Raw genomic sequence first — 20,079 nt, 5'->3', positions numbered from 1 at the left:
TGTTATTTCCTAAAAGTTAAAAGAAGCAAAAGTGGTTGATATGCATAGCTAGTGGGGAAGTTGTTAGCTAGCTTGTTTGATCAGCCTTAACTAAGTGTATCTTACTAGGTTTTTCTAAACCCTGCATTCCAGTCAAAATGGCTCTGAGGTGTAGAGACTTGGTATTGACTCTTGAAGTCAAGGCCAGGGCCTGAGATGATGAGAATTGTGAATTCTCCTGGGATCCAGTGATTTTCCTCTCAGCACTACTACTTTGGAATCAGACCAGTCAGGGGCTGGTCCTTGACATTCCTTTCTCCTGTTTTCCCACAGGCCTTCTTTGAAGCAGCCAGCATGATGAGACAAGTCTCCCACAAACACATTGTGTACCTCTATGGTGTCTGTGTACGAGATGTGGAGAGTAAGTGCTATCTTTGGAAGGGGGAGGTTGACCCTGGCTGCAGGATGTAGGTGCTATGTAACCAACTGGGAACTGATAACCTCCTTTGTGTTGCCTAGGCTTCTTAACCTTTCTTTTTGAAATCAAGGAATTTGAGGTACTGAGCAGGTTATTTGCTTAAGGGGCATGTAACAACTCCCATTTGAGTTTTACTCGTGTTTTAAATGTTTACTTTTTGTCAACCCTGGTTGCAGTGTTGTGCTGACCTGGGAGGTTGGGGTGAGTAAACTGAATTCAATGTCCTAAGAGTCAGAGTTAAAAGGTGCTCTGGGCAGGAGCCAAATTCAGGCCTGTCCAGCTCTACAGCAGCCATTTGCATCTCTCAAGGGTGTCTACGTCCTTCTGTGTACCATCTAGTTCAGTGGGCTCTCATCAGCAAGTGAGAGACAGTACTGTCACACATTCAGAAGGTTCCAGTTGTGGCTATTTTTGTTTGTAGATATCATGGTGGAAGAGTTTGTGGAGGGGGGTCCCCTGGATCTCTTCATGCACCGGAAAAGTGATGTTCTCACCACTCCATGGAAGTTCAAAGTGGCTAAACAGCTAGCCAGCGCCCTGAGTTACTTAGTAAGTATGCTATATTGTCCATGCGGTTCCCACCAGGAACCAGCATGTCCTAAGAGAGGCTGGCAGGAAGAAGGGGTTAACAAGCAAGTGGAAGGGGCCTAGGCTCTGTGGTTAAACACAGGTTTGCCCGGAGCTATGTGAAAATGGTCGTTTTGGGTTGTTCTGTGTACTTACATAAGAAGTTTTTAGCATGAGAGTCCTGACTGTACTCCAGTGTAAGGTAGGAGTGCAATACTTGTTGGATGAACTAATGAAACCAGGAGTATCAGTAGTAGCTAACATTTATTATGTACTCATCAGGGCATAGTTGTTATGTTGTTCTAAAGGTTCTCTTTCTGCCTCACTGATGAGGGAACCACGCGATAGAATGTGCCTGAGCACACAGGTAGTTGATAGGGTTCAGGCAGTTGTGTCTGCTTGTAGCTGGGAAGAATGGAGAAGTGATATGAGGAGCCAGGGTTGGAAAAGGGAGATGTAGGGAGGGGGAAAAATAGGCAGCCTGTGGGCAGTTTTATAGATTATAACTTTTTTACTCTGCAGGAGGATAAGGACCTGGTCCATGGAAATGTGTGCACTAAAAACCTCCTCCTTGCCCGGGAGGGCATTGACAGCGAGTGTGGTCCGTTCATCAAGCTCAGTGACCCTGGCATCCCCATCACTGTGCTGTCCAGGCAAGGTATGTCTTCTCAGACTCACACCTTCCCAAGTCACTCAAACCAAGGCAGTCAGGCCACGAGAGAGAGAGGGGTGTGGCTTGGGGTATTTCCCCTTTTGAGAAAGCAAATGTCTGGCCTTCCTACAGTGCTGTGAGGCCAAGGAGAGAGGGAGCTTAAAGAACGCACTGTGCAGGAGAAGATTACTTATGTCAGGCCACGGAGGAGCTGTGTTCGAGGTGCTGGGGTAGCATGAAGGCATTGGGCCTCCTAGGTTCGTTTTGAAATCCTCTGCATTTACTACTGAGCATTTGAGAGGCACTAAGCCCTGGCATCCTGTCTTTGGAAAAGGTTATCTTGAGCTACTGTGGAAAGGCAGCCCTGGGAACTGAGCCTCTGAAATCACTCTGCCTAAGTGTTAGATGTTATGTAGAGGGTGCTGGCATCCCAGCATTGAGCAGTGCCTGACCCATAATAGTTTGCTTAATAATTCAAAGAATGGACATGCACTCCATGAGAGGGGGCAGGAACACTCCAGAGTAGATGACATTTGTCATCCAGCCAGCCATCATCAAAACACTGAGGCAAATTTCAGCTCTGAATGTGTTGGGATCCGAGTCAGATAATGCAAATGACTCTAAACGAAGAAGTTCCCTACCAGCAATGCCAATAAAATGCTGTGGGCATTCAGGAGACCTCTCCCACCGGGGTCAGAGGTTGGTTTGAGGTGGTGGTAGGATTTCATCTGGGTCTTGAGCCAGATAAATGAAATGAGCCGCAGCAGGGTGATGGCAGGCACTTGATCCTAGGGTACTGCCTGCATTTGCTGGGCCAGAGGGAAGGTGGGAGAAGGCTAGGGACAAACATAAGTGGGCTGGCCTATGAACCCTTAGGAGTGACCCTGCTGCCGCCATTCCTAGAACTAAGCGATGCCATGCTTGTTGAGGGCAGTTCCATGAACATAGCAGGATTTCTGCTCAGATCACTGGCTCTGGTCTTGGTTAGAAAACAGAACGGGGGCCCTCCCCAGTGGTGCATGGGTTAAAGCACAGCACTGAGAAGCTAAAGCCACTTCAACATAAATTCGATCCGCAGGTAATCCACATGGAGCGGCAGACCTCTCCTGACTTGCCTGCTGTACCTCTCAGCAGTATACTTGATCATTTGGCCTATTCTGCGCCCCACTCTGTCTCTGGTGAATCCTCTCACTGCCCCTGCACCTCTGGCCTGTGACCCAGTTCTGTATGCATACATAAATAAATCTTAAAAAATGGAAAAACAGAACAAGGGCTGCAGAGATAGCTGGGTGCAGGAGATGTGTGATTTCTTTACCTTCATCTTTCCTTCCTGTTCTCAAGTGAGAAACCCAGAACAGACTGAATATATATAGCACTGCAGGACAGTTGTGCAGTGCACAAGGTTAGCTAGCGCCTGCTCTGCATAGGTTGTCCTATTCACCCCTGCTTTCTCTTCCTGAAGTTTTTGTCCCTGAATTCCCTATCCCCAGGGGGTTTGCCTTCACCCTGGGTCTTTGCTGTTTCTCAGGCCAGGGTTTCAGCAGATTGGCCACATGTCCTGCAGAGGAACTTGTACATGGAATGTCTGCTGGCCCAACTCTGACTACTTCCTCCCAAATGCCAGCGTGAAGAGGCTGAAAACCACACCTTTAATAAGCCTTCTAAGAATGTGTTTGGAAAATACGAGTTAAAAACTTTGTGTTAGCACACTGTTCTTGCTGTAATGACAATGATTTAATTCCCCAGGTGATTTCAGAAACTGATCTTTAAATGGTTCTTGTCTTTTTCAGAGTGCATAGAACGAATCCCATGGATTGCTCCAGAGTTTGTTGAAGACTCCAAGAACTTGAGTGTGGCTGCTGACAAATGGAGCTTTGGAACCACACTCTGGGAAATCTGCTACAATGGCGAGATCCCCCTGAAAGACAAGACACTCATTGAGGTGAGCTGAGTGATGACTCCTTGAATGCTTGCTTCAGTAGTCAGCAGGAAGTTTTGTTTTGGGAATCAATAGACATGAGTTTATATCTCCTTCAGGGGCTCACAGATTATGTGACCTGGAAAATGTAACTGAACTTTGTGAGCCTTGGTTTTATCATCTGTAAAATGGGGGTAAATAATAACTACAAGTGTAGGGTGCCAGAAGCCCAATGGATTGTTACAGCATTATTTACCAGAGGTTTGAGGTGCCAGTTGAGTGAAATTAACACAGAGATAGTTCCAACTGTGTATTACACATGGTCCTAGGTAAAAAAATCAGGATAAAATAGACACAGACCTTGCCTTCCCTTGAGGATTTTAGGATGGGATAGGAGAATTTGGCTCAATAGAAATATTTTATAAATGTATGTAAAACTGATTTTTAAAATGCTGACATCAGAAAATTAGGTAGGGCAGTGCCATTACCCTCATTTTACAGGTCAGGTAGCCGAGGTAGTCCAAAACACTCACCTGGATTTCTCAGCTACAATACAAAATGGGTGAGACTGGATCCACTTTTACATTTTACATTTATATGCAGAAAAAGTGGAAACCCTTAAACTCCAAAGGGATAAAGTAGTAAAAACAGAAAAAAACTTTTTTTTTTCATAATGTGTATTTCTTATATTTTTTTTACATAGTTTTTCATTTTGTACATTTTTTCATCTCGGTTGTAATCCCCGTGCACTTCTCACTACCAGCTCATCCATGTGCCATCCCCATAGTCCCATGTGTTTTTCCCATCCCAGTTTTGACCCTACTCCTTTCTCCCTCCCCCTGTAGAATGTCTCTGGTGTATAATTCTTTGTTGATTTTCATTTTTTTCTTTACTAAATTACCACTCCCACCCCAATCCCTTATACTCATGGGGCAGGCAAAACTTAAACAGGATTGTGTAGGATTGTGAAACATTCAGTGATGTGGTACTTCAATTTTCTTTGGGAACCACTGCTTGGTTTCCAATAGACTCTAGAGCAGTGAGAGCATGGAGAGGAATGACTGGGATTTAGGACCGGAAGGGTCATTTGTGGTCAGATTATTCAAGAAGTGAATTGCAAGCTGTGAAATGTACTGATAAAATGTTTGGGTGGAGGAGTGAGATGCTCAGACTCAGTTGTGGGATGGCTCTTCTGATAGTGGCTGGCTGGGCATGTACCAGTAGAGGACTCAGGCTCGTAGGCACTCTGTGGTTGGGATGTTTAGCACAGGCTTCTGGGAAACTGATTTTAATTTCTTTGGAAAGGAAAAAACAGTATTGTTTATTGTCACAGTTCATTGAGCACCTACTGCGTACCCAGGGCTAAGCATTATACATGGTGGAGGGGAGGATTAGACAGTTAGAGGGCAGGGCAGCTCATGGCTCCTTAATTCCATTCACTTCCTCCTTTGGGTCCTACTCGCACACCCCGGCCCCAGAACAGGGAGCAGAAGAGAAAGGGCCCCTGGGATTCAGTTACAGACTAGAAACTGTTGTCATTCAGATACTTGATTCTGAATTTTTCAAGTAGTAAACAATTGAAAATTCGGTTAATAAGGAGAGCTATTAAAAAAAAACAACACCAAATGCCTAAGTTACCCCTGGTCACTACTAACGCTTTGGCAGATTTGTCTGCCAGTCCACTTGTATCTCTCTTAAAATTAAAACCATGCTAGATATAGTTAACATGCATTGTGAGTACTTTCCTATATAGATTTACAAATGTAATGATTTGTTACTATTTACTATTTACTTACCAATTTCATGTTTGGTATTTAGGTTGCTCTCAAATTTCTAGTGTTCTAATTTTTTAGGGAGTATCTGTAAACATAAATGTGTTTATATCTGACTTATTTGATAATGGGAATTAGTGAGTCAAAGGGTTTGAAGATTTTTATACATATTGCCTGTCTTCCAGAAAGATTGCATGAATACTCGAAGTCAGCTGGTTTGGTACAGACTACCCTCCTTGAATTTGGAATTTCCCACAACTTGAATGTAATAGCCCACATTTTTTACATTTCCCTTTAGGTAGAGCTGTTGGAAATTAAGTTAGGGATCTACAGCTCTGGCCTTGGGCTATGAGGCTCGCGATGGTTCCTTTGGTTTCTCCCATGTGATTCTTCTCTTTACAGAAAGAGAGATTCTATGAAAGCCGCTGCAGACCGGTGACACCATCTTGTAAAGAATTGGCTGACCTTATGACCCGCTGCATGAACTATGATCCCAATCAGAGACCCTTTTTTCGAGCCATCATGAGAGATATCAACAAGCTGGAGGAGCAGAGTAAGACTTGTCTTGGGCTATTTTCAAGAACAGCCAGTGCCCTTACAGCAGATTGGGGAGTGGAAGAAATAACCAGGGTCTGAGTGGCAGTCCCCTCTTTGTGAATTTGTTTTCTTTTCTATTAGATCCAGACATTGTTTCAGAAAAGAAGCCAGCCACCGAAGTGGATCCCACACATTTTGAAAAGCGCTTCTTGAAGAAGATCCGTGATTTGGGAGAGGCAAGTCACTCTCCAATCCTCTGCTGACTAAATGAATTTTGTGCACACTGGACAGTGGTCATCTCTCCTTGGTTTTCCTTGAAGGGATAGAATAGGATGGAAAAAGGGAGAGAGATGGAGTAGGTATAGATGTTTAAGAAAAAGAAAAACCCTTGTCTCTCACTTTCTGACAGGGAAGTAGGGGGCTGAGGCTTGAAGAAGCAAGCAAGATTGGCACTTGCTACCTGTACCATTAGGCTGTGCAAGCCTGACCTAAATATGTCCTGCTGGTCGAGGCTGGACCTTCCCTGATCTGAGCACATGTATCTTTCCCTTTAGGGCCACTTCGGGAAGGTTGAGCTCTGCAGGTATGACCCTGAGGGCGACAATACAGGGGAGCAGGTGGCTGTGAAATCCCTGAAACCTGAAAGCGGAGGTAACCACATAGCGGATCTGAAGAAGGAAATCGAAATCTTAAGGAACCTGTATCATGAGAACATTGTGAAGTACAAAGGCATCTGCACAGAAGACGGTGTGTTGTGGGTTTATGAGCTGGGTGGGCCTTCCAGCTGTCCCTGGTATGCCTGGACACACCTGCCACTGCCCCGTGAACCCTAGGGCTTTGTGGGCGGTGTCAGGGCTGATGGGGAAGCTGCTCAGGCTCTGAACACCCACACTAGGGGACTGGACTTCACCTATCCTGGTATTTTTTACATGACAGGTATTTACTGTGTTTTTTGCAAGCCAGTAAAATACTTTATTGTAAAAGACAGTTCTCATCATTTTGAGAAATTTCCATTTGCCTGTTGATTCCAGAGCACTGTTACCAGATCCTATGCCCCACAAGTCCTTCATTTAGCCACTTCATACTGATGGCTGTTTTTTTTAAATCCTAACAGGAGGAAATGGTATTAAACTCATCATGGAATTTCTGCCTTCTGGAAGCCTTAAGGAGTATCTTCCAAAAAATAAGAACAAAATCAACCTCAAACAGCAGTTAAAATATGCTGTTCAGATTTGTAAGGTAAAGAGCACTTGAGATTAAAAGGTCAGGCATGCTGCTGTGACAAGGTGTATAATTAGACTGCAAATGGGGAAACTTCAATAACTACTGAATTTCATTTTGCATTATTTGGATGATAAATTTTAGACTCTTAAGAAAGTGAACTGATAAGAGTGCTAATGTAATATGTCTGAAATGACATTTATAATCTGAACTGCCATGCTCTCCCCTTTATTTTTTTCCCTCAGGGTATGGACTACTTGGGTTCTCGGCAGTATGTTCACCGGGATTTAGCAGCAAGAAATGTCCTTGTTGAGAGTGAACACCAAGTGAAAATTGGAGATTTTGGCTTAACCAAAGCAATTGAAACTGATAAGGAATACTACACGGTCAAAGATGATCGGGATAGCCCTGTGTTTTGGTAACAATCAATCAGCTTTCATAAATGGGTCAAAGGCCTTCCACTGTTTTCATGGATACTTTCTAGCCATGCTAGTATTTTGTCCTATTTGAGCTAAGGTTAGAGAGGACTGAAAATACTGTATATTTAATGAGGCTATTAGAAGGACTGACTCTGTTAAACCTGGAAAAACTGTACATTCCACCCCCTCCCCCATAAAAGCAACTATGGATACAAATAGATCTCACCTACTCAGGGATCCTAAGTCATCTAAGCACTGAGGCTGTACTTAATGCCTGGTACTAGTGAGCTATTAATTATTGAGCAGAGTTTAATGAATGAGGCAGCAGTACAACAGAAAAGTTCAGACTAATTTTTGGTTTATAAAGATGATTAAAAGATGTGAGGAAAGAGTACCTGTTTTCCTAAAAATGGAAATCAGGTTGGAATGTGGCAAGTCATGGAGCTAGAATTGCAACCCTAGACTTTAGGACTGAGGTAGGCTAGTGATTAGTATGATGAGAGGGGCAGAAGTTTAAGGGAATGGGACATGGTTTCCTGACTGGGTATCACTCACCAAAACAGTTGACATTGGAAGAGGAATGTACAGTGAAATTACTGCTGATTCATTCAGAGCCATCAGGCACATAAACCTGGGACCTGTCGTCACCTCCCCATGGTGAACACCTGCTCTGTGGAATGAAGAGCACAAATGTGAGATACTGTTTACTGGGATATGTTCTTTCTTTCAGGTATGCTCCAGAATGTTTAATTCAGTGTAAATTTTATATTGCCTCGGACGTTTGGTCTTTTGGAGTTACTCTGCATGAGCTGCTTACGTATTGTGATTCAGATTCCAGTCCCATGGCAGTGAGTGTTTCTTTTCTCATCTAGTACCCAGAATATGTACACCACCCCTGCCTTGTAAATATGGTGACACTTTCTAGTGTTCTTAACACCTTTGTGGCTGTCTGTATCTTGCTTTTTTACAAGTAGCCCTAAATTCTGATAAGAGGGCCTGATTTATTCATAAATGAAATCATCCTCACCAGCTGAGGCTCCTGGGGGAGGGTCTAAATGAGCTGATTTGTGAATATGGGTAAATTAAAACATTTTGTTTGCTTTTAATAGTTGTTCCTGAAAATGATAGGTCCAACTCATGGCCAAATGACTGTAACAAGACTTGTGAACACATTAAAAGATGGAAAACGTTTGCCTTGTCCACCTAACTGTCCAGATGAGGTATTTATGGGCTACTCTAGATTGTATAAAGACTCCAATTGTATATTTACCTTACTACATGTTTTGATAGCTCCTTGTGCTGAAATATACTTTGGTATTATTTTAACAAATACATGTTTGTTTCTTTGTTTTATAGATTTACCAACTTATGAGAAAATGCTGGGATCTCCAACCAGCAAATCGGACAACTTTTCAGAACCTTATTGAAGGATTTGAAGCACTTTTAAAACAACTACCATGAGTGACATGTAAATTCCAGTGCATATCAAGTTATCCTCTCCCAAAAACTTAAGTTTGTATTATGTGTGAAAAAGGTACCTGGGTCATATCCATGTGTAAGTACAACTATTCAATTTGGCACCAGTAGCACTCCATTTACTATCACAATTGCTTAAGATTTTTCAAAACAAAGTAACTGACCAGAAATTTGAAGAGGATTGCTTTTCTGTAGCTGCCATGGTATAGTGTTCTATACAAAGATGAGTCTATTCTTGTCAGCGGTAGGACTTAAACTTTTGATTGTTTCCCCAGGGACAGCAGTGGAATACATTCTTTGCTGCATGATGTTAATTTTTGAAAACTGTTGCAGTGCTTTTCTAAGCAGCATACCATTAATCAAAATTGATTCTGAGAACCTGAATGCTTTATGTGCTTTTAAGAAATATCAATGTGTATGTTTTTATAACTACCGAAACAGTCAAAATACACTGTTCCTAAAGAGTTTCAGTACTTACCATCCTTCTATGGTGCAAGATTTGAAACACCCAGCTACATGCACTATGGAGTTCAGGATCCACTAGTTTTCACTTTCTTGGAGGTAGCTGGGTAACTGCAATATCTATATAACCAACTTTGTTTCATAACTGTATCACCAATGTCTGTCTGTTTCAAACCTGTGGCAACTCTTTATGCACTTTGTTTACTCTTTATACAAATAATAAATGTACTAGACACTTCACATGCATATGCCTTTTAATATTAATTTTTGTTTTCAAACACCTGTTTACATAGAAAGTATAGCATGGAATCACCCCATTATTCATTTACAGTCATACCTATGCATTATTTATAGGTATACTTCTTAGAAATTACCATTCTGCTTGTCCTTTTCCAACACAGGTTAATAGACACTTAGATCAAGTAAAATTTTTTACAGCATACATCAGTGTTCTCACTTAAAACATGGTAACTTAACTCTACCAATTTACAAAATATTCTCGTTTAGCAGTCTCAAAAATCTTGTAACAAGGCACAAAGTTAGCCAGTACTTTCTAGATGGCAAATACCACCAGTCTCCAGGAAATAAGCAATTCTTTCCCATGTAAATTGAGTAAGAAACAGAGTGAGGTATAGCTTATTACCTCAAAATGGTTAAATAGTTACTTCCTAAGACTCCTTTAGAAGATGTTATATAATATTACACAAATGCATAATTATATCATGCTGTGGAGAGACAATGAAACTTAAGTTTTCTACAATTAGCAAAATTTAACATTTCTTCTCAAAGTATTTTATGCTTTGCAGACCAATATGTTCCGTCAAAGCTATTCAGGTCTACCTTTGTACCACAAAAGTACCTATATGAAAATGTACTTCATTATCATCCAGTGAATTTTTCTACACAAATGAGAATTTTATATACGTTTCCCTAACATTTAAAAATGTAACAATTCTTACCTTACAGACAAGTTTGCCAAGTCCTATCATTGGATTATCCAAAGCTACTTAACTTTCTTTCTCTCAAAATACATTATATATATACTTTGAATGTTATAATCATCACTCTGCCTTTGGGGTTGTATATTTGTGGCTGTTAATAATTTAGCTTGTGTGTAGCACATCTTTAAAATATTACCATCACTGCCCTTTTTTCTACCTGCATTCTTCTACTACTAGCATAAAATTCTAAAAATCTGTAAATCTTAGATTACCTCTACTGAAAGTAACTGAAATGTACATTGGCTTTACAAGAAATTCATTCTTCTAAGGCTTAGGAAACAACGTTTCCCATTTATTGCTTCAAACTTACATATGGTGTCAATTATTCCCACTCCTATAACAAGAAATAATTTCTCCAAATGAACTGTAACTTTATACCACATTAAGATGCCTCTAATTCTAGTGAAAATGTCCTCTATTATTGCTACTTATTTTTTGGCAGTTCTGCCTGCTGCACAACAGTTCCTTATGGGGAAATTACAAACCCGTATTTAAAGGATATGGCTAGTTTGAATGTAGTTAAGGCAGCGATAAACAGCAGAAATACTGCAAAGAACCTCATGAGGCTATAAGGTCAGAACTTAATTCAGTATACACGCTTCTTTTTTAAATAAGTTTCCATATAATACTTTCCTGTGCCCTGAGAATGCTGGTCAACAAATTCTACTGAACCACCTTCTGGGGCAGACACAAGATATGATGAGCCTCGCTTTTCATTTCTTAAAGATGAAACCTATGACAGAAAGAAAAATCAATCACCACTTATGCTGAACTGTAGACTTACTGTTCAAGATTCTTACTGTACTAACGTTTCTACATCAAAATTTCTTGTGAAACTTAAAAACAGTTGGGAAAAACAAGACCTTGCTCCCACTGTTGATACTGAATCGTAAACACTAATAATGCTCCAATTCAAGAGTACGGCTATGCTATCAATGAAAACAGCAACTCTAGAAAGCAATATAAACTTCCAGCATCTATCCCAGACACTGATTTTTAAGTGATAAGAAGGGCCAAAATGTTTCTTATCAAGTAAGATACATAGCCTAACCTTATCACCTAAAATTACCTCTAATTTAGTTTAAAAATACAATTCAAATTGCTTGTTTTCAAGACAATCAATTTTACAAGAGACAGGCAACTGAGTATTATAACTCTTTGTACATAAGGTAGTTCTCAATCATTCATGTTAAAAGATGGGAAACTCCTTGCCCAGTAAAACTATATGTGAAGCAACTCCCACTGCTAAGGAGAAACTACACCTACCTCAAAAAGCCACTGAGACTTGAGTCCATGAGATTGAAAACTAGGAAACCAAATGTATATGTGCACTGATCTCCCAGAAGAGGTTTACCTACATACTTTAAAAGATCCTGCCTAAGGATCAGGCTTCTAACCTGTTGGATACTAGAATATGGCTCTGCTCTTCCTCAGGTACACTTGAGGCCACGTTTCTTAAGTCACTAACATCTCCCTTAAAAGAACCTGTACCTACGGTGATGGGAAATCCACGGGGATCACAACTAAGATGGAAAAAGGCAGCAAATGGATGTAAAAATAGACTCATTAAAAAAAAAAAGAGCCTGTACCTACATAACTCAGTTCTCAGGGCTGCTTGCTAGGTAATCTGATAGCCATGAATCATACAGGAGTACAGTAAACAAAAAGCTTTAATGAGCACAAGGATAACACTATCTGACTCTATCAATGTCTATATGCCAGGTGCAGCAGGTGAAAATGCCTATCACCATTTCTCCCTGAGGGTCCAAATTCTAATCAAGCTGTAAAACCTTAGAACTATTAATCTAGAAGTTACAATGGCAAATGTTTAAGATCCAACTGGGACCTCAGGTTGGAATGATCAAGGTTCATCCTGTACATGACATCCCTCTACCAAGATTGCTATAGGTGGATATTTAATCTAAAATGTAGAAATCAACAAAGAGAATCAAGGAAAATGAAGAAACACAGTAATAAATCCCCAGCAAAAGTAAATGGAATCCAGAAATAGATTCCAGTGAAACAAAATGAGTAATTTACCTGATAGTGTTCAAAGTAATGGTCACTAAGGTCAGGAGAGCAAGGCATGAACAAGTGAGAAATTCAACAGAGATAAAGTATTTTAGAATGCCAAATGAATGACAGAACTAAAAAAGACCAATACTTGTACAATACAAGCACAATAACTGAAGTGGTTGAACGGAGTTCAACAGCAGGTTAGCTCAATCTGAATAAAGTATCAACAAAACTAGGTTATTTTTTAAGAGTTGGAGAAAAAAATAAAAGTGAGGATAGTTTAATATCAAGTGGACAATATACACATTTTAGGGGTTCCAGAAAGAAGGAGAGCACAGAAAGCTTATTCAAAGAATTAATGTCTGAAAAATGCACTAATCTGGGGAAAAATACACATTTAGATACCAAAATACCAAATCTAAAGAGGACCAAACTGAGGCACATTATAATTGTCATACAGTAAAGAAAGAAGAAAAGCAACTTGTCACATAAAGAAATCATTTCCACACTAGGAAGTAAGACATGTACAAGGTGTGAAAAAAACACTTATAAACTAACACTGTTCTTCAGAATTGAAGAAATGTGTTTTGTTTAACCAAAGCAAAAAGCAGCTTATTACTAAACTCACTTTCTGTGAATGTCAAACAATTCTTATGATGATGAGTAACAGGAAAACAAAAGTACAATAAGCACTGGGTAAAGATAAATTTATAATAATTTAATGGAATAATGGTGGGTAAATCATACAAAATTAAAATACCACAAGAGATACATAATGTAAAAAGGTATAAACTGTGACATCAAAAAGAAAATGCAGGGGTTGGGAAAGATTTTCTATGCATTTGAAACTATCTGTTTAAGACTTTTATGTGGTAACCATAACAAAATAGGAATCAAGCATTTAAGTACAGAAAGTCATCAAACCACAAAAATTTTATAAAGAGAGGAAGTAACAGGAATGACAAAACAACCATAAAGTAAGTAGCAAATTTAAGTCTACACTTCTAATTACTTTAAATGTAATGGGCCAGATTCACGAAGACATATAGTAGCTTTTACTTAAAAGAAAAAAAGTCAGGACTCTATGTTTCTATTTTGAATACAAGAGCCTCACACCTCAGCTTGTCATATATTTACATTGAGAGTTAATACATGCTTGAGATAATTCACATGTGGAAACCAAAAGAAAGCAAAGATAGCCATACTTAAACAGAAAATTAATCAAAGAACAGTAGACAGGACATTAAGAAGAGGGGTCAGCTAATCAAGAGGACACAATTGTAAAAATTTGTGAACCCAAATTAGGAACAATATTAATAGTTCTGGGAGGAGAAATCAATATAATAATGATAGGGTTACTTCAACATTCCACATTTTTCCATTAATGGAAAATGATTTTCCAGGCAAAATCAAAAAGTAAATTAACTTGGTATACATTAGACAGATCTAACATGCACAGTATTTGTCATAGGTCACAGTATTTGTCATTTAAGATGAATCAATCCCAACCACAATAGTACAACACTAGACCTCAATTACAAGGATAAACTGGAGAAATCAAAAATATATGTGAACAGTTCTAGAAAAACCAAATGTCAAGACATCAAAAGAGACGTGAAAAATTAACTTGAGACAGGTGAAATGGAAATCCAATCCAACATATCCAAACTTAAAAATTGCGGGAAAACCAGTTTTTAAAAGGTTAGTATATAGTGAGAAGTACCTGTTAAGAGAGTTCTTAACCTAATTTGAAAAAAGGAGCAAATGCCAAAGCTAGTGAAAAGACGGAAATGATGGTATGAGCGGAAATTTTAAACAGTGACTAAAAAGATAATAGAGAAGATAATGGAACTATGATGGCTTCTGAAGAAAAAATTACATTCACCAAGGAAAAAGACAAAGTTACAAACAGAAGGGTAGACCCAAAAGAAATGGATGAATCCCCAAACTGGATCATAAAGAAACAGGAATCTAGATAAATTACTGTTAAAAGGCTTGAACTGTAATCACAAACCTCCCACAAATAAAAGCCCAGGACCAAATGACTTCACTGATAAATTCTATAGTAGATTAAAACAACTTATACTAATTCTTCTCAGACTTTTACAAATACAGGGAATAACACTTGTAAATTATTTTATAAAGCAGGCATTACCCTAATACCAAATCATGGAAAGAATATTACCAAAAAAGAAAATTGCAGGTCATTCTTTTCTGATAAAAGAGAGTCAGAACAAGCAGTTAACAGAATTTAGCGTCATTTATGAGGCAAACTGGACAAAGTATGTACACATTTTTCTTGTTTCACAATAGGGTTTTGTTCCACTATACCCATCATGAGTTGAAAATGCCAGAAGTTTCCAGTACCAAGTTGATAATGCTGACTTGGAGCTGTGGCTCAATACTGAGGCACAGCATCATGAGAGAGTACTGGATGAAACAGTTTCTGATGAATGCGTTATTCGTTTCACAGCATCACAGAAAGTCACAATATTGTAAACCAACTCATTGTTAGTAACTCTATACAAAAGAATGTATCTCAACATATTAGTGATATAATAAGAAGGTGGCCACCAGCTGACATTTTTACCTAATAGTGAAAAACTGAAAGCTTTTTTTTCTAAGATCAGTAACAAAATGGCTGTTTAACAGTTTATTCAATGTACTTTGGAAGTCCTAGCAAGAGCAATTAAGAATGAAAAAGACCCAAATCAGAAAGACAAAGCTGCAGGATAGAAAATCAGTATATAAAAAAAATCAGTTGCCTTTCTCCATGCCAATAATTTATTATTGGAAGGGGTAATGAAGAAAACAATTACATTTATAACAGCATCAGAATAATAAGACATAGGAATAAATTTAACCACAGGTTCTCAAGATCTGTAACACTAGGAACGGTAAGATACTAATGAAAGATAATTAAGTTAAGCTAGACTATGCTGTGGGTTGGAATATTTTCTTTAAAAGGTACCATGTTACCCAGGGCAATTTACAGATTTAACACAATCCATATTCAAAATTCCAATGGCATTTTTCATAGAAATGGAACAAACAATGCTAATAAGTGTACAGAACTGTAAAATAGCCTAAATAGCAAAAGCAATCTTGAGAAACAAAGGTGGAGATGTGGAGCTACCTGATTTCATACTTTGTCATAAAGCCACCATAATAAAGACATGCATTGACATAAAAAGAGGCACACAGATGAACAGAACAGAAAGCCTAAAATATAAATTCATGTATCGATGGTCAAATTATGACAAAAAGCCAATATACAATGGGGAGGAGGTAGTGTTTTCAATAACCAGTGGGAAACTGGGAAAACCTGACAATTGTGTAAAAGAAAGAAATGGCACCGTTATCTCTATACCATACATAAAATGAACAAAATGGACCAAAAACCTGAATATAAAACCTGAAGCTATGGAATTGCTAGAAGAACATAGGCAGTAATCAGCTCCTTGAAACTAGACTTAGCAATCATGTTTTAGATGGCAAAGGCAACAAAAGTTAAAAATAAGTGGGACTACAGCAACCTAAAAAGCCCTGCACAGCAAAAAAAGTTTCAACAATAAGAAAAAGTCACCTAGCAAATGGGAGTCAATAACTTCATATCTGATATGGAGTTTATATCCAAAATACATTTTTAAAATATTTTTCCTTTTATTTCATATTTACAGGATATATCCATTCCTTCATATACTACCTACAGGAAGCAAAAGGCTGTGTACTACGGGGTTACTTGCATGAATAAAACTTTGTTTGCCTTGCTTTTCATACTTCTTAAGAGGGGAAGTATGAAAAACATGAAACATAATATCCAAAGGAAAATGCAAAAAAAGAAACAGGTCAAGTGCTAAAAAGGAGAAAACAGGACGTCCTAGGACAAAGAGATAGCATTTAACTTAAGGTTTGGAGGCAAGTTCATTCTAGATAAGAGAATGAAGTGGCTGAGCAATGGCAGATTGGCAAACAAGCCTGGCTCTGTGACAGGATACAACAGCTGGTTCCTGGGAGAGAACAGGGGCAATAAGGCTGAAAAGGGAAGCTGTCCTCAGTCTTGGAGGGCCTGGAACACTCAGGCTAATTATTATAAACCAGGAACGATACACTTGATCTTGGAATGTGGAAAAATAAGCAGTTCCATAAAAAATGTGGCAGGGCCCTCCCTGGTGGCGCAGCGGATTAAAGCACTGCACTGAGAAGCTAAAGCCACTTCCGCATGAGTTCGATTCCCGCCCGCCCCGGAGGTGACCACATGGCGTGGCAGACCTCTCCTGACCCGCCCGCTGCTCCCCTCAGCAGTGTACTTCGTCGATCTGCCTGTTCTGCTCCCCGCTATGTCTCTGGTGAATCCTCTCACCCTCCACACTTCTGGCCTGTAACCCAGTTCTGTATGAATAAATAAATAAATCTTTAAAAAAAAAAAAAAAATGTGGCAAAGGAGGAAACGTGACCAAATACACAGATTCTGTTCAATTCAAAATTCCGTTTAAATTTTTACAGGGAGTATACAGATGAGGAAGAATGAAGTGGTATAGTGAAAAATCTGAGAAATTTTAATGGGTGTTTATGCACTGAAAAGACTTTAAAGAAGCTATAATAACGTAATTGTGTGCTATTCAACTGAAAATCAAATCAACAAAATAACCAACTGCAATATATGTGGTGATGTATAAATTGATAAAATGTTAATTATGGTGCTATCCAATGGCATTAACATCAGCCCTATGCCATAGTTATAAAGGAATTATCTCCATTGAATAGATGAGAAAACAAATGCTAAGACAACTTATGGGACCTGGTCAAAATAACAGCTAGTAATTAACACAGCTGTTGATCCAACCCAATTCTCACTTCAGTTTTTTTTTTCTTTTTTACTCTGCCTGAACTTTTAAAATTCATTATTTTGCACATATTCATGATAAAACTAATTTTTTAGTTATACAGTTACTATTTTTACTTCATATTTAAGAAATTATGTTATCAAAGCAATTATTTTTGTCTTCAGGTGACTATACCCTTTTATTTCTATGTAAATGTAGATATGTAATAATTTCACTTTTTGACTGTCAGTTTAATACTGTATATCTTTTTATTACAAAGTTTATTAATAATACTGTATATCTTAACGGACTTCAATAATTGGCTGAAGGCTGTTTTTTTGTTTGTTTGTTTTTTGGCTGAAGGTTAATTTTAAAAGCTCTTTTAAAAGAATTCAAGAAGACAGAATCCTGAATATCTTTCAGAGGGCAATCCCTCTAAGATTCGTTAATGTTGATAGTGATTTTTTTATTAGATTAATATACTGCCAATCCAAATTAAAAGTACTTATTAACACTCTTCTGAAAGGAATGCAGCCAGTTAGAATACAGTCATCTAACTACAAAACCCAATTTGCTTTTTTAAAACTGCTGTTTTCTCTAGCAAAGTCAAATTGGATGGAGAACCTAAAATGAACTACTGTATCAGCTTCCTCTAGAATCTGAATCAAATCCCTAATACATTACTTTCTTAGAAGTTTCAAGTCCAGTTTTTAGGCATACATAAACATGCATTTTACTTATCTTTTCTGCATTAAGCATAGCTCATTTCACAGATTTTTTTTTTAATTCATACAGAACTGGGGTACAAGCCAGAAACGCAGACGGTGAGAGGCTTCACCAGAGACAGAGTGGGAAGCAGAACAGGCAGATCGACGAAGTACACTGCTGACGGGAGCAGCGGGCGGGTCAGCAGAGGTCTGCCACGCCATGTGGTCACCTCCGGGGCAGGCGGGGATCGAACTCATGCTGAAGTGGCTTTAGCTTCTTAGTGCTGTGCTTTAACCTGCTGCGCCACAAGGGAGGGTCCCTCATTTCACAAATTTTAAGCAGTTTTCCCCCTTATATTTTAAAACCAAAATTATCATTAAATGAAATACAATGGCTCTTCCTCATACATACCTATATGTATATATAGGTATGTATGAGGAAAGCCATAGTGTATATATATACCTATACACACACACACGCATTGATGTTTTCAACTTTCAATTTTTTTATGAAAAAAAGATCAGCTATTTGCCTTCAGTAGTGTCAAGTTTTACTTTGAATTTAATGACTAACCCTCTAAAATTTGATAACTGAACCTAACTTCAGCATACCAAACTATACAAATTATGTATCCTGAAAGCATTTTTAAAAAAAGTAACATCAAAATTCTTTTAAAAATTAGAGAATGTTAAGAGTAGAAACTCAAAACTGCCTTCCTATTTATTCCATATATGGCTCACTCATTAATACTTAGTATTTAAAAGAAGAGTGATTTGTAAACAAAAGGTTGTAAGTTTCAGAAGCTGTCTTCCTTAACTTCAGTATTTAGCAAAACTAATATCTACAAGTTAATTATCTAGTGTTCCTATTATCTATTGTCCCATAATGGTTGTTTAAGAGAGATTTAGGCCCTCCTTGGTGGTGCAGCGGGTTAAAGCACTGCACTGAGAAGCTAAAGCCACTTCCGCATGAGTTCGATTCCCGCCTGCCCTGGAGGTGACCACATGGCGTGGCAGACCTCTGCTGACCCGCCCGCTGCTCCCCTCAGCAGTGTACTTCGTCGATCTGCCTGTTCTGCTCCCCACTCTGTCTCTGGTGAAGCCTCTGCCACCCCTGAGCCTCTGGCCTGTGCCCCAGTCCTGTATGCACAAATAAAAATAAATCTTTTTAAAAAAGAGAGGTTTAGGTTTAAAATTTATTCTTTATATACAGTGTTAATGTTGGTCATAAAACTGATGATTCTATCCAGAGTGGGTAAAAAACCTTTGTTTGGCAAGTGTCTCCATTATTTTCCCACTAGGTGGCAGCATTAGGCTCTACAATGAAAAGACTAAACTCTCATTCAGGCCTTTTTGCTCATTTTTGTTTTTGTTTCCTCTTCCCTCATCACATCATCTTTACATTCTACACTTAATTCCCTGAAACAGGCACTCAGCTTCCTGGATGGAAAGACCCCTGTAACTAAGCACAACATAAAACTACAACATGCAAGGAAACAGTACTCTACAAATGATAGCTATACCACATGGCAAGGGTTACAATTTATGTATTCATATCAAGTAACAGAACAATTCTTATTATTTACATAAAACTGATCACTATGTCACACTGAAAGATGCTTAAGAGAAATTCTGGTCTATTTTACTAAAAGGAAGCAAAAGTTCAATCCCAGCCAGGTAGCTGACCCACATAACACAGCAGACCTCTCCTGTCTTGTCAGCTGCTCCCCTAAGCAGTGTATTTCAGTATATCTGCCTATTTTGATCTCTACTGTGTATCTGGTGAATCCTCTCACCTCCTGCACCTCTGGCCTGTACCCCAGTTCTGTGTAAAAATCTTTTTTTTTTCCTTAAAGAGAGATCTCAACTCTCATCTGTACTTGCTTTGTTCTGCCTGTATATTCGAAGTCCTACTTTTGAGAGAATTTTCCCTTTCTCTGTTAGTTTTCAAATCCAGAATCACATTTGCTCCTTTTTTATGTTTCATTACCGAGGATGTTTTCTGATTGAACAGGCAACGTTCTCATACTTTTAGTTCTTTAGTGGTT

General features: G+C 38.8%; 2 protein-coding genes across 4 annotated transcripts in view; one reads left to right on the top strand and one right to left on the bottom strand.

Annotated features, from left to right (window-relative positions):
• JAK1 (Janus kinase 1) overlaps positions 1 to 9,721 on the top strand; it is a 107,127-nt gene extending 97,406 nt beyond the window's left edge. For both annotated transcript variants that reach the window (XM_004679513.2, XM_012722225.1), the window contains 12 exons: positions 313 to 400; positions 879 to 1,006; positions 1,547 to 1,682; positions 3,467 to 3,618; positions 5,769 to 5,919; positions 6,045 to 6,139; positions 6,458 to 6,650; positions 7,018 to 7,142; positions 7,370 to 7,542; positions 8,274 to 8,391; positions 8,653 to 8,763; positions 8,900 to 9,721. In XM_004679513.2, coding sequence (XP_004679570.1) covers positions 313 to 400; positions 879 to 1,006; positions 1,547 to 1,682; positions 3,467 to 3,618; positions 5,769 to 5,919; positions 6,045 to 6,139; positions 6,458 to 6,650; positions 7,018 to 7,142; positions 7,370 to 7,542; positions 8,274 to 8,391; positions 8,653 to 8,763; positions 8,900 to 9,004 — 1,575 coding nt within the window. In that variant the 3' untranslated portion in view covers positions 9,005 to 9,721. The remainder of the gene's footprint in view (positions 1 to 312; positions 401 to 878; positions 1,007 to 1,546; positions 1,683 to 3,466; positions 3,619 to 5,768; positions 5,920 to 6,044; positions 6,140 to 6,457; positions 6,651 to 7,017; positions 7,143 to 7,369; positions 7,543 to 8,273; positions 8,392 to 8,652; positions 8,764 to 8,899) is intronic.
• A 74-nt stretch (positions 9,722 to 9,795) lies between these two features.
• The window catches only part of RAVER2 (ribonucleoprotein, PTB-binding 2), a 36,662-nt gene continuing 26,378 nt past the window's right edge, over positions 9,796 to 20,079 (bottom strand). For both annotated transcript variants that reach the window (XM_012722226.1, XM_012722227.1), the window contains one exon: positions 9,796 to 11,215. In XM_012722226.1, coding sequence (XP_012577680.1) covers positions 11,069 to 11,215 — 147 coding nt within the window. In that variant the 3' untranslated portion in view covers positions 9,796 to 11,068. The remainder of the gene's footprint in view (positions 11,216 to 20,079) is intronic.

Source organism: Condylura cristata, unplaced genomic scaffold (assembly GCF_000260355.1).
Source record: "Condylura cristata isolate star-nosed mole 26May11 unplaced genomic scaffold, ConCri1.0 scaffold00008, whole genome shotgun sequence".
NCBI lineage: Eukaryota > Metazoa > Chordata > Mammalia > Eulipotyphla > Talpidae > Condylura > Condylura cristata.
Note: the sequence above shows the minus strand (reverse complement) of the source record. Positions and strands in the feature narration are given on the sequence as shown.